This window comes from Malaclemys terrapin, chromosome 21, assembly GCF_027887155.1.
Source record: "Malaclemys terrapin pileata isolate rMalTer1 chromosome 21, rMalTer1.hap1, whole genome shotgun sequence".
Lineage (NCBI taxonomy): Eukaryota > Metazoa > Chordata > Testudines > Emydidae > Malaclemys > Malaclemys terrapin.
Genome location: NC_071525.1, coordinates 19,650,490 through 19,665,067, shown reverse-complemented (window position 1 = coordinate 19,665,067; position 14,578 = coordinate 19,650,490). Strand labels below are relative to the sequence as shown.

Below are 14,578 nucleotides of genomic sequence, written 5' to 3'. Positions count from 1 at the left end.
AGCCCATCAACCCCGCCCAGCCCAGCGTCCCCGTGGAGCGTAACATGTTATGCCCTGAGTGGCTGATCTCCCAGATAGAAACAAGGATGATGGTGGAGGGGGGGGGGGGAGAATGGGTGACCCACACAGCGCCCCTGGCATGGGGGGAGAAGGGGGAGACCCTGGTACGCGGGAGGGGAAATGGGGGGGAATACAGAGCCCCTGGCATTGGAGTGAATCAGGAACCCTGGTATGGGGGGGGGGAATAGGGAATGGGGGGCACACAGAGCCCCTGGCATGAGGTGGGGGGGGGCTATATGGCATCCCTGAAATTCAGCAGGGTGGGAGGGACGTGCAAGGAGTTTGTGAGGATAATTGGGGGCTGTAACGAGCCCTGGGCCGTGCAATGGACTCAGCCAATGCAGGCAGCGAAGCGAGCGACTCTCCAGTACTGTGAATACCTGCACAACCGGAGCCACATCTGGGGGGGTGGGGTGGGCGGAGTTTATTTTATGGGTGAAGCTTGGGGAAAGCACCGTCCCTTTGACCCGTCCCCAATTTGTCCCCCCCCAGGTACCACTGCCCAGAGTCTGAAATTGTGCAATTGCTGAGTGTCCAGGAGGAAATCGGGTCTGTTAACCCCTCGGCTCGTTTGGAGAAGATGGTGCTGGTGGGGGAGGGGCACTATATGTGAGAGGCAGCGTAGAGTCAAATGAAGTAAAAATCTTAAATGAGCCAAAGTGTCCCGCAGAATCTCCATGGATTGTAATTCCATGCTCGGATAATAAGAATATAGCAGGAGGGATATATAACCGCCCACCTGGCCAGGATGGTGATAGTGACTGTGAAAGGCTCAGGGAGATTAGAGAGGCTATAAAAATAAAAAACTGAATTATAATGGGGGATTTCAATTATTCCCATATTGACTGGGTACATGTTACCTCAGGACGGGACGCAGAGAGAAAGTTTCTTGACACCTTAAATGACTGCTTCTTGGAGCACCTAGTCCTGGAACCCACCAGAGAAGAGGCAATTCTTGATTTAGTCCTAAGTGGAGCACAGGATCTGGGCCAAGAGGTGATTATAGCTGGATCGTACGGTAATAGTGACCATAATATAATTAAATTTAACATCTCTGTGGTGGGGAAAACACTACAGTGGCCCAACACTGTAGCATTTAATTTCAGAAAGGGGAACTACCCAGAAACGAGGAAGAAATGAAAAGGTCCAGCGCCAAACGTGAAATCTCTGCAAGCTGCGTGGGAACTTTTTAGGGACACCATAACAGAGACTCAACTTAAATGTTAATTCAAATTAAAAAACATAGTAAGAGAACCAAAAGAGAGCCACCGTGGCTAAAAGAAGCCACGAGAGGCAAAGAGGCATCCTTTAGAAAGTGGAAGTTAAATCCTACTGAGGAAATAGAAAGGAGCATAAACTCTGGCAAGTGAAATGTAAAAATATAATTAGTAAGGCCAAAAAGAATTTGAAGAACAGCTAGCCACAGACTCCAAAAGTAACAGCAGAAGCAGGAAGCTGCTAAACAACCAGTGGGGCCACTGGACGATCGAGATGCTAAAGGAGCAGTCAAGGACGATAAGGCCATTGCAGAGAAACTCAATGAATTCTTTGCATTGGTCTTCACAGCTCAGGATGTGAGGGAGATTCCCACCCCTGAGCCATTCTTTTCAGGTAACAAATCTCAGGAACTGTCCCAGACTGAGGTGTCATTAGAGGAGGTTTTGGAACACATTGATAAACTAAACAGTAATAAGTCACCAGGACCTGATGGGATTCACCCAAGAGGTCTGAAGGAACTCAAATGTCAAATTGCGGATATGCTACTAACTGTCATCTGTAACCTATCATTTAAATCAGGTTCTGTACCAGATGACAGGAGGATCACTAATGTGACGCCAATTTTTAAAAAGCAACAGAGGGTCCTGTGGCACCTTTAAGACTAACAGAAGTATTGGAGCATAAGCTTTCGTGGGTAAGAACCTCACTTCTTCAGATGCAAGAAGAAGAAGTGAGGTTCTTACCCATGAAAGCTTATGCTCCCAATACTTCTGTTAGTCTTAAAGGTGCCACAGGACCCTCTGTTGCTTTTTACAGATTCAGACTAACACGGCTACCCCTCTGATACAATTTTTAAAAAAGACTCAAGAGGTGATCCCGGTAATTACAGGCCAGTAAGCCTGACTTCAGTACCTGGCAAACTGGTTGAAACTATAATAATGAACAGAATGGTCAGACACATAGATGAGCATGATTTGTTGGGGAAGAGTCAACATGTTTTTTTGTAAAGGGAAATCACGCCTCACCCATCTACTAAAATTCTTTGAGTGGGGTCAACAAGCACATGGACATGGGGGATCCAGTGGATCTAGTGTATTTAGATTTTCAGAAAGCCTTTGACAAGGTCTCTCTCCAAAGGCCCTTAAGCAAAGTGAGCTGTCATGGGATAAGAGGGAAGGTTCTCTCATGGATTGGTAACTGGTTAAAAGATAGGAAACAAAGGGTAGGTATAAATGGTCAGTTGTCAGAATGGAGAGAGGTAAATAGTGGTGTCCCCCAGGGGTCTGTACTGGGCCCAGTCCTGTTCAACATATTCATAAACGATCTGGAAAAAGGGGTAAACAGTGAAGTGGCAAAATTTGCAGATCATACAAAATTACTCATGATACTTAAGTCTAAATCAGACTGCGAAGAGTTACAAAGGGATCTCTCAAAACTGGGTGACTGGGTAACAAAATGGCAGATGAAATTCAGTGTTGATAAATGCAAAGTAATGCGCATTGGAAACCATAATCCCAACTCTACATATAAAACGATGGGGTCTAAATTAGCTGTTACCACTCAAGAAAGAGATCTTGGAGTCACTGTGGATAGTTCTCTGAAAACATCCACTCGATGTGCAGCGGCAATCAAAAAAGCAAACAGAATGTTGGGAATCATCAGGAAAGGGATAAATAATGAGACAGAAAATATCATATTGCCTCAGTATAAATCCATGCTATGCCCACATCTTGAATACTGCATCGCCCCATCTCAAAAAAGGTATATTGGAATTGGAAAAGGTACAGAAAAGGGCTACAAAAATGATTAGGGGTATAGGACAGGTTCCGTATGAGGAAAGAATAATAAGACAGAATTTTCAGCTTGGAAAAAAGATGACTAAGTGGGGATAACGGCATATTGGGCTCTATTAGTAGGAGAATTGCTAGCAGATCGAGGGAAGTGATTAGTCCCGTTGATTCGGCACTGGTGAATCCATATCTGGAGTATTACATCCAGTTTGGGGCCCCCCACTACAGAAGGGATGTGGACAAATTGGAGAGAGTCCAGAGGAGGGCAACGAAAATGATCAGGTGGCTGGGACACATGATTTACGATGAGATGCCGAGGGAACTGGGATGGTTTAGTCTGCAGAAGAGAAGAACGAGGGGGGGATTTGATAGCTGCTTTCAACTATCTGAAGGGGGGTTCCATAGAGGATGGAGCTCGGCTGTTCTCAGTGGTACCAGATGACAGAACAAGGAGCAATGGTCTCAAGTTGCAGTGGGGGAGGTCTAGGTTGGATATTAGGAAACACTATTTCACTAGGAGGGTGGTAAAGCACTGGAATGGGTTACTTAGGGAGGTGGTGGAATCTCCATCCTTAGAGGTTTTTAAGGCCCGGCTTGACAAAGTTTAGTTGGGAATTGGTTCTGCTTTGAGAAGGGGGTTGGACTAGATGACCTCCTGAGGTCTCTTCCAACACTAATCTTCTATGATTCTAGGATACGATAGTGGTCTATAAAATCATGACTGGTGTGGAGAAAGTAAATAAGGAAGTGTTATTTTCTCCTTCTCATAACACAAGAACTAGGTGTCACTGAATTAAATTAATAAGTTGCAGGTTTAAAACAAACAAAGGAAGTATTTCTTCACACAACGCGTAGTCAACCTGTGGAACTCTTTGCCAGAGGACGTTGTACAGGACAAGATTATAACAGGGTTCAAAAAAGAACTAGATAAGTTCATGGAGGATAGGTCCATCAATGGGTAATAGCCAGGACAGGCAGGGATGGTGTCTCAGCTCTGTTTGCCAGGAGTTGGCCACTGTCGGTAGACAGGATACTGGGCTAGATGGACCTTTGGTCTGACCCAGTCTGACCGTTCTTATGAAGACATGTCAGAGGTGACACTGTCACACCCCAGTAAGAAGGAAACACTTGTTCTTCTTTCTCCAGGTCAGACCCTGACATGTAACACGTGCTTTGGCCAAACGGAGACCTGCAGTTTTGCTCCAGGGACCTGCCAAGACAACAAGGCAACTGGTGGCTGCCTCTCCGTGGCAGAAGATATTACACTGGGTAGGTGACACTGCCGTCAACCCAGGCACATCCTACCCTGCAGTCTGTCACCATCCTCATCGCTAAGGACAACCCCAAACAGTCCATCGACAAAGCACATTCACCCGGCACAGAACTCTCAGTCTGGGCTCGAGGCTCAGGCAACGTTACGGTGTCTTACGTAGTGACTGGAAGACACGGCGGTTCAAAATCCTTGCCCCAAATTGCAAGTCTCCCATTCACTTTAGTGGGGCCAGGATTCCACTAAGTTTTCATCTCCACAATGGACGGCTGCGCTTCCACAAGCGAAGCTGCTTTGGTAGAAATGCATGTTCTGAAATGTGTTAAAACCAGGAGATTGGTGCTGAGATCCCTTGTAGACTGTCGGCTTGCTCCCAGGGTCCTGTCCGAAGCCATTATTCACCTGCTCAGGGCTGGAGCTCTGCCTTACAAATTATTCTCCTTGCTTGGGATGCAAATTCAAGGTAGTTTTTGCCCACTTGACTTAAAGAGATTCCAAACCCTCTCTGCATTCAACTCCCTGAGGTCTTCAGGCCGGCGGATTTCACTGGTTCCCTTAACGTCTCAACATTTGCCCTTTTAAAATGAAAACCTGAGTTACAGACCTGGTTTTGTTCATCCTTCCATTGAATTACAGAGAGTTAATGGCTCCTTCCATTTACCCTATAAGAAGGAGGCATAGCACAGCATCAGCTTTAACGTGGTCTGTCTCTATCTAATCTCCAGACACCCATCTCTCTCTCTCTCTCTCTCTCTGATCACACTCAGGAAATTTTCCCAGCACAGTCACACATGGGTTTATTCAAACTTCCACCCACTCAGGGTACGGCTTCACTGCAGAGTTAACATGGGCTGTGACCCGAGGTTTAGCCCTAACCCCCACACCTCCCCCTACTATCCACCCACAAAACCCTTTAACCTCAGGCTAGCTGATGCAATTTGGGGTGGAGTTTAGACCCGGGTTCCTCTTTAACTTCTTGAATTGTGGGCCCCAAACTGGACACCGGATCCTAGCAACTGTTGCCCCAGGGCCAATCATGGAAGTAAAATAACCTCACTGCTGTTACTTGAGATTTCCCTCTGAGTCTCTCATTTTCCATTTTGGTTTTCTTAACAAAGATGGGACAAGGATGCCGTTCTTCTACAAAGAATGTCTAAGTAACTATAAAAGTGACATCAAAGTCCCCATCTCTTTCACTGTTGGGAATGGCAAGTATTTCAGGATCAACACCACACAATGCAACGACACAGATAACTGTAACTCGGCTGTACTTGGAGGTAAGTTATGGGTCTGTTTTTACCGTCCCTGTTTCATGGCTTGTCCACAGGAACAGTTAGACAGAGCTGAGCTGGGGTGTGAACCCAGCTCTCCACGTGCCCCCTGCTGATGCACGTGAACAGCTCGTTAGAGCACCCTGAAATTGGACTAGCTTAAATCACAGTAATGAACGGTTCACGTGCGTCAGCAGGGGCACGTGGACAGCTAGGCCATGGCAGGCTGGCGCAGGGTCGATTCACACCCCAGCGGATCCTGAGATTCCCCCGCCCCTTGCTACAGTTGAATGGTTCATGTGGACAAGCCCCGGCACAACTGTATTTGTTCCCATTTCTCCCCTTACTGCCCCCAGCGTCCATTTACTCGAGTCGGGGTCCATGTAAAACCAGACGGGCGAGGGCTGCATGCGAGAGGGGGGGCAGCAGACGGGATAGGCTCAATTCTAAACCTCCCTGAACGTGTCAGGCTCCAACTTCAAACTCGCTGGGGTCTGGAACTGATCAGATGCGGCGTTCAGATAGTTGTGTCACAGACAGACGGAGAAATGTCGTCGGGCTGGGGGTGGGGCCTTCACGTGCTCGGGCAATGCACGGCAGTGGGCACATCCCACAGGTTGAACGAGGTTTAACCCACCCTGTGACCGTCTCTCTCTCTCTCTCGGTTCTCAGTGCCCACGGGGAGCACCACCAAGAACGGGCTGCAGTGCCCAACCTGCTTCGCTCTGAACTTTGCTCTTTGCAACACCTCAGTCACCCCTTGTAACGGGGACGAGACCTATTGCATGGATTTCACTGGGTACCTAATGAACGGTAAATGCTGCCAGCTGGCCGCAGTGCGGGAGCTACCCCGGGAATCTCACACCCCAGGAACTCCCCCGAGACTGGTGAAAACTAGTCTGTGCTGGGCCCTTGGGGGGGTGGGGGCAGCCAGGGGGGGTTTTGGCCGGAGGGAAGGAGAGAGGAATTTGGAAGTTTTCCCTTCCTCACCAGTTCCCCCACCTCAGTGATGCTCCTGCTCCTGGAGTTATGACAATGCGTCTCGTACCATGAGAAGGGTTGTTATGTCGATGATGCAGAGCTGGGAGAGAACCCAGGAGTCCTGGCTCCCAGCCCCACTGCTGTAACCACTAGACTCCACCCCCTGTATGTTTAAGGTGGAGCTAAGCTATTGCTCAGTGCGGAAGCTCCTGTTCTCAGTGTGTGTCCAGGACTCCCGGCGCTTTGGGGGGTTTATACAATAACTGAACCGAGCGGTTGGGGCTGCCGGGGACGGTGAGAGCCGGGCGTGTTCCCCGGGGGTGCCGGGCGCTGGGGAAGGAGCCGCCCCCGGCGATCAGCTGGTCCCAAACTCCAGCTTCAGTGTCTTGTGGAGCTGCAGAAAGGGGCGCGGGGGAGACGAGAGGGGACCAGACGCCCGCCCTGCCGTGGCTGGTTACAGCGAGAGCAGGGAGAGCACTGGGCAGGTGGGAATGGGAGGCAGAGGTGGGAACCGCTGGATGGTGGAGACAGAGGTTCTGGGGGCAGAGAAGGAACCAGAGCTGCCCACACCTAATAACAGGCTGATTGTCTCCCTCAGATTCAGCTATTTCACCATTTGTTGGAAAAGGCTGTGCTACTGCATCCACAAGAGAGATTAAACGTGCAGCCACCCTGATTTCCACAGCCTACAAATACGTCTTTTTATGGGGAACCTCTGTTCCGGCGGAGAAAATCCCCATCAACCCCCCTTCCACAACCGCCACCCCCGCTAATACCACCACCACCTCTACCCCTACAAATATCACCCTCCCCACAACAACCCCCAGTGGGGCCAGCCCGGCTCTGGGGAAATTCTCCTTTGCCCTCTACCTGCCTGGCCTGACTGGGCTGCTGCTGGTGAAGCTGCTCTCCTGACCCCGCCCGGCACGGCCCACGCAGCACCTGGTGCCTGTGAATAAAGGCCTGAAGTCCCAGCTACCCCCCTCCGAGGCCTCTCCGCGCTGCCGGGGCGATGCAAAGGGGCCGCTGCATAGCCAAGGGTCTGCCCAGCGTATGGGTGTGTGTCTGTCCTGGTACCTCGCGGCTGGCTGGAATCTCTCTGTGCATTACCAAATTCACCGAATAAATCAGGATCCGAAATAAAAGCCCCCAGTGTGGTGGTGTGTTCAGGTTGCCCGTTGCTGAGCCCGTCCGCATGAGACTGGGGCGCTGTCAGATGCATTAGCCACAGAAGAATTTGCTTGTGTGTGTGTGTGTGTGTGTGTGTGTGTGTGTGTGTAACCTGAATTAAAAATCTACATCCCAAGCACACCATGGAGGTTGCAAACTGAGAAGTTAGGAAATGCCAGGACACACGGTGCCAGTACAAGTTTAATCCAATCCCCCGGCGCGTTTGCATTGTGCTACAGCCTTTGATTCCACGATCACACACTGTGCGTTTCCACCGCAGCCCCGCCACGGTCAATACGTCTTTTCCTTCTCCCTCGCGGGGGGCGGGAGGGGGGCACCCCAGGCCGTATTTCCCACCCACTGTTCCAACCCCGCACAGCACTGAATTGTTAATTTACTGCCTGCGCCTGTCTCTGCAGTGCTTGCCAGGGTATCTGAGGGCATCACAAACATTAATGACTTGGTCTTCGCAACAGCCCTGTGGGTCCCGGGAAACTGAGGCACGGATACAGGGAGTCCTCACACTCAACCCCCAGCTCACGTCCAAGTCTGGGTGTGATTCTCACACTAAGCAGACCCCTGCCTCCCTCCCCCCGATATAGCAGATGGGCTCTGAGGCCCTGTCTATGTAAGCGGGGGATGGTCCCGCTATTGTGGGGAACTTTCCTGGCATCTGCACTGCCCTGGTGGAATCGGACAGCGACAGGATCTGCTTCCTCATTCCCACTCCCTTCACTCAGAGGCCGGCTGTCCCCGAGGGCTCCCCTTCCTCCCTCCCACGCAGCAGAGTCCTCGTAACCCCGACAAGCCTGGGCCCAGGATCCCTGGGGGGCTGACCCCCCAGTCTTCTTGTGGTCACTTAGGCCAGGGACTCGGGTGTCCCCACCCCGGGGTGCTCATTCCACACCTGTGGGCCAGGGACAGCACAACCAGCCGTCTCTGGGACCTGAGAGATGTTCACAGTTTGTCTCTCAGCCGTCCCAGGCCCTGGCCACGCTGCGGTGACACTGTGGGTCAGACCCTGCTCTGGAGGTGCCCACAGGCCCTCAGGCGTTAGGGGGCAGGACCCTTCTCCCCAGTGTCGGCCTCCCCGTCGGGGTCACATCCCACTCCAAATCGGGCCTGCCAGGCCTCATGCTGGGTGACGTCTCCCTGCCCCGGGCCCTCTGCTCACCCCACCCCGGCTCTCCCCAGCCAGTCGCCGCGCTCAGAGCCAGTGTCCCGTGTGGCTGGGCCGGCACCCACTGTCCCGGCTTCGCACCCGCGGCTCCCCCTGCAGCTGGGCCCTGGCTTCCCATCGGCGCAGCTGGACTGCGCTGCCCAAGCTCCCGGCTCCCCCTCCTCTGCCCCCAGCCCAGCTCGGGCTGCTGCTCTCCCCTTAACTCTGCCCTGCCTTGCCTCAGCCAACCCCAGCTCACACGGATGACGGGCCCTGGCTCCCGACTCCCTCATTGGCCAATGGCCATGTCAATGAGGCGGATTTAGAGCGCTGGCCTCTCCTCATTGGCCCTGGGGTCTGTCAGTCTCAGGATCTTGACTCCACTTTGGCCCTTCCCTTTCTTGTGGTATCTGGAGAGGGCCAACCAACCCCCGCCATCACCTTTCTGTGCGGGACCAGCAGCCCCCGGCACTACCTCGCCCCATGCTGGGGGGCTCACCCGCATGTACGCTGCACGCCGCCCAAAGGAGCATTCACCCCATGGCAAGTGCCAGGCCTGGGGGCTGGGTCCCAGCCCGATGAAGGGCTCTGCTCTGCCGTATGAAATGTGGTGCGGAGACTCCAGAGGCTGAATTCCCATTTCCCTGCAGGTGGGGGAGAGGCAGGCAGGGAGAAAGGGGGGATGGAGGGGTGTTCTCAGCGCCCTTTGTTCTCCCGGGCCAGCGCCCATGTAAGTCAGAGCAGCCCCAGGGCTGCTGTTATTCAAACTCTGCCTGTTGTGGGCCCTGGGGGCCAGAGGATAGCGACAGCGCAGTGCCCTGTGTCAGTGCCCCGATCCACCCCCTATGGGCCCTGGGGACAGAGGATAGTTACAGCGCAGTGCCCTGTGTCAGTGCCCCGATCCACCCCCCATGGGCCCTGGGGGCCAGAGGATAGCGACAGCGCAGTGCCCTGTGTCAGTGCCCCGATCCACCCCCCATGGGCCCTGGGGACAGAGAATAGCGACAGCGCAGTGCCCTGTGTCAGTGCCCCGATCCACCCCCTATGGGCCCTGGGGACAGAGGATAGTTACAGCGCAGTGCCCTGTGTCAGTGCCCCGATCCACCCCCCATGGGCCCTGGGGGCCAGAGGATAGCGACAGCGCAGTGCCCTGTGGCTGTGCCCCGATCCACCCCCTATGGGCCCTGGGGCCAGAGGATAGCGACAGCGCAGTGCCCTGTGGCTGTGCCCCGATCCACCCCCTATGGGCCCTGGGGCCAGAGGATAGCGACAGCGCAGTGCCCTGTGGCTGTGCCCCGATCCACCCCCTATGGGCCCTGGGGACAGAGAATAGCGACAGGGCAGTGCCCTGTGGCTGTGCCCCGATCCACCCCCTATGGGCCCTGGGGACAGAGAATAGCCCCAGCTTTATGCTGCCAGAAAGGGTCAAAGGGGCCGCAGGTGTGACTGAAAATGAAGCCCCAGACTCCAGCTTGCTCGGTGGGGTTTCTAGACGCCCAGGCAGCTCCAGGCAGGCCTAGAACGGCCCCTGCCCAGCACCGTGTGAGCATTACCTGTGTTCATTGCTAGCGTCCCAGCCACACTGATGCAATGGTCGTCGGCTCCGGTGCAGCGCATGGTCTCCGGACTCTCACACTGCCCGGAGTCCCTAACGTAGCACTGCAGCCCGTTCCGGGTGGTGTTGACCGGAGACACTGGGAACAAAGCAGACAGACACTGTTGGGGAAGGCGAGAGCCAGACAGGAGGAGAGAGGGGGGCGTACCGAAGCTGAGTGCCCGGTTTAGAGCTGTGGAACTCGACAAAAGGAGCCAGATCCATTTACACACCGTTTTTAAATCAGAGTGACTCCGTTGACTCTCACAGGGACGCAGGTCCTAGGCAGGGGCGGCGAGTTCTATGGGCCCAGGGTGCCCGGGCTCCACCAATGTTCGGGGCCCCCTCCTGCATCATGAACCCCTTATCCCCAGCCCCACCCCACACTCCCACCCCCTCATCCCTAGCCCCACCCCAGAGCCCTCACATGTTTACATCATTTTAAAAAATATATGTTGGCTTACCAGGCAGGTGGGGCGGGACTTGGACCTGTCCTGGGCACCACCAAAAACTATACAACCTGCCACCCCTGGTCCTAGGTCATCGAGTCCAGGCCCTGCTTCACACCCCACTTTATCATCCCCTTCGGAGGCTCATCACGCTCTGTCTTCTCACTCCTTAGGTTGCTTTGCCTTCTACTGCTCCAGACCATCCAGCCTCTGATGGTCAGAAACCTGCAAAGCGGCACCAGACCCGGCCAGAACAAGCGATGTAAAACCTGCAGCCGTATCTGCCCTGCTACCATGACCAGCACCCCTCCCCCCACAACGCACCCTCCCTGGGTCCTGCACACGCCTCTCACAACATGTGGGGAACCTCATCCAGCAACCGCGAGGGGGGTGAACCCAGACAGTCCCTACGCTCTCGAATGAACTCACAGAGAACTGATAAAAGACCCTCTCATCCATCACGGGGGCCATTTCAGATTGGGGGGGTGGGGAGGCAACTTTAACTGTCATTCCAGAGGCTACTTGGGCAGCGGAAAACTCTAGGTTTTTTGCAGATAATAACTTAGAAATTATTATCTGACAGGAGCCCGGTATCTAATTCCTATATAAAGAAAGAAAATGAAATAAATATTAGACCCACTCTGTTCTAATAGTAACATGTTCTCACATCTTATATCAATTCACTTAAGGGACATGGGTTAGGGTTAAAATTTTAATGTCTATTCTTACTTTACTAACTCTTGAATACAACAACTGAAACAATTGTAGAAAAATCTTGATGACTTTCTGTCACTTTTTTGCACTTCACCAAGCTTGGAATAGATCATTTAACTTCCGGAAACATCCCAGTAGGGCAAGGCCCTGTGAGTTTATACTGTACCAGCCTGGGGCTCTAGGGGTGTTACACCACTACAAACAATAGACTAGAAACTGACTTTAAACAGGAGTGACACTGACACCTTCAGGTCACTTTCACAATATTACCAACCCCAAATGTTCAAAATTCATGAATCAGGCTCACCAAAAATCAGGAGATTGGCTTTAAAATCATGAGATTCTGTAAAAGCAATAGATTGGGTGTTCTTTTTATTTGCCTTCTGCTTTTTGAGCCTTTAGAGTGCACTGGGGTCACATTTTGAAGCTTTCTGCACGGCCACGAGGACTAGAAACTTCGTTTTTTCTTTAAGCCTGAAGCCATCGCAGATCCACCTGACTCCAGAATCTGGGGCTTTAAGGAAAACAATAATTATCACGAGACTCATGACAAAATCATGAGAATTGGCCACACTGCACTTCTGTTTAAATGCAAGTTGCCCTCCAGAAGGCTCTTAAAACACAGCACTACAGCGACTGAGGTGCAGTTTTCACAGGACAATATTTAAAACCAAACACCCAGAAAATTCCACGTTTTAAAGTTGAGAAAAAAATCGAGACGTCTGAGGTATCTCTGGGCCACTGCACACAGGAAAGGAAAATAAACCGGCACAGGAGTTCTGGGCAGCTCTTCCTCTAGAAAGAAAGTGGGAGGGTCAAATTTTCTAGTCCTTAATCAAGTAAAACTTCTATTGCCATCAGCGCTCTGCTCACCGATATAAACATCACAGTCACCATGTGATAACAGGTGTGGTCAATAACTCCACACTTCACACTTAAATATCTGAGCCGTCTTATCCGGAGTCACACAGCTTATCTGCATTGGCTCAGGGACTGGATTGTCTGCCGTATTCTGAACAGTGCTGAGCACACAGATGGTGCCGTGTGAATAACACAAACAGTGACAATAATTGTTGACTTTATGGACTCTGTGGATGCAGTTTCTGTTCTTTGTTCTGCAATGGCCTGGATTCTGCTAAGAATTGGAGGCACAAACACTTTCTCGTTCCTTCCTTTTCTCAAACTCAGAACAAAAAAGGACAAAAACCAAATGGTTTTCAGTTCCAATGTAAAATTGCCCAGCAGGCATTGCTCTACAGTCCAGCCTGGGGCAGAACCTGCCCCCCGGGGGGGTTAAATGGCCTCCTTTCATCTGACTCTCAGTCTCTCTTTTTCTTCCTCCTTCCTGACCTCTGTGCCACTTTTCATGCTGTCACCCATGACATGCTTCCCAACCTCCTGGGACCGGGGGCTGGAGTCTCAGAGAACTGGCCGCCTTGGTTTTGCTCCCATCTATCAGAGGCCTTTTATTTATTTATTTATGGCAGCATGCAGCAGAGGGGCTGGTGCAGTGGATGGGGAGCTGGCCCTGAGGGACCTGGGTTCTTTACTCCCCCCCCCGCCCCAAGGACTTCCTGTCTGACCTCAGGTCAGTGCCTTAGGGACAGAGTCTCAAAGGTTTTTAGGCACCCAAAGATGCAGCCAGGCACCCAGTGGGGTTAGGGTGACCAGACAGCAAGTGTGAAAAATCGGGACAGGGGGTGGGGGGTAATAGGAGCCTATATAAGAAAAAGACCCAAAAATCGGGACATCTGGTCACCGTAAGTGGGGTTTACAAAGCACCGAACCTTCTAGGCACTTCTGAAAACCCCACTAGGTGCCTTTGAAAGTCTGTCCCTTCCTGTGTGTGCCGCAATGCCCCATCTGTACAATGGGGATAACAGCCCTGTTCTACCTCACTGAGGGGCTGTGATGTGAGGCGCTCGGGTACTACGGTGCTAGGGTCACATCAGTACCAGAACTTCTCTATCCCACTGTTCGCCCTGCCCTGGGGTTTGGCCCCTTCTTTTCACCTACACCCCTCACATCTCCCTTTTCTGAATGTAACCTGGGCTCTGAGGGCTTGGCTGTATTTCTTCGGAGTCCCCTGCAGTGGTTCGGGGGAGTGGGGGGGAGAGGGGGTCCCTTCAAGACCTCCCACCCTCAGCTGTGGGATTCCTGTTTTACAGGTTCATCTAAGGACTTCCAGATCCGTAATTTAATCACCAGTTCTTCTCTGAATCACCCTGTCTCTGTTTGTAAACAACCCCCTGACTCCCTGCCCTTGGGCACACCCCGGGAGAAGCACCTCTCTGCAGAACCCACATTCCGCACTAGTGCGGTGAAGTTAAGAGCTCCTCCTGGGAGCACCTCTCCTGTCGGAAACTCCGCCCCCCACCCACGGGCGAAAACGTGTTTGTGAAAACACAGTGATCCACTTCTGGTCCATGCAGAGCTCCTGCTGCAGAGCAAACGTCAAAGCATTCGAAAAGAAAACCACCGTTTTAATCTGATCCTCTCTTCTGCAGGTGCCCCCACCCCAGACAGGCAGGGTGTTCAACAGCCCTGGAAGAGGGATTGCACCAGTGAGATTTGGTGGCCCTGGGGAGTGGCTGCTCCTTTCCGTCCCCTCCAGAGCAGAAAGGGCCGCCCTGCACAGGGATATTTTGAACAGAGGTTCGAGCAGCGCAGGAGTCGAGTTTTAGCCGGAAACGTAGGCCCATGGCGATCTCACCGCACACACACCACAGGGCCCTGCAAACATCCGCACCCACAGTCGCTAGGGACAGCCGGGCAAAGCGAGGAAATCGCTGCTCGAGAACTCGCTAGAGTTTGATGTCAGGCTATTTGCTGTGTCTACTTGGACACGTGTGGGCAGTTTGTGTTTTCGCCCTTAGGAAGCGTTACCAGTCTGAACCCCAAC

The 14,578-nt window shown here is 52.4% G+C and overlaps 1 protein-coding gene across 1 annotated transcript; it reads left to right on the top strand.

Moving 5' to 3' along the window:
• Nucleotides 1–5,129: 5,129 nt before the first annotated feature.
• LOC128827390 (phospholipase A2 inhibitor and Ly6/PLAUR domain-containing protein-like) lies at nt 5,130–7,708 on the top strand. Its single transcript, XM_054011237.1, has 4 exons — nt 5,130–5,160; nt 5,457–5,615; nt 6,282–6,422; nt 7,189–7,708. Exons 1-4 carry the CDS (start codon nt 5,130–5,132, stop codon nt 7,503–7,505), a joined length of 648 nt encoding a protein of 215 aa, XP_053867212.1. The 3' UTR covers nt 7,506–7,708.
• The last annotated feature ends 6,870 nt before the right edge of the window (nt 7,709–14,578 follow it).

Excerpts from the sequence above, each read along its gene's own strand:
- LOC128827390 (XM_054011237.1), top strand. The coding sequence starts at position 5,130 with ATGGGTTTATTCAAACTTCCACCCACTCAGG. Across the intron at positions 5,161-5,456 it reads CAAACTTCCACCCACTCAGG|ATGGGACAAGGATGCCGTTC; the intron begins GTACGGCTTCAC and ends TTCTTAACAAAG. Across the intron at positions 5,616-6,281 it reads TAACTCGGCTGTACTTGGAG|TGCCCACGGGGAGCACCACC; the intron begins GTAAGTTATGGG and ends CTCGGTTCTCAG.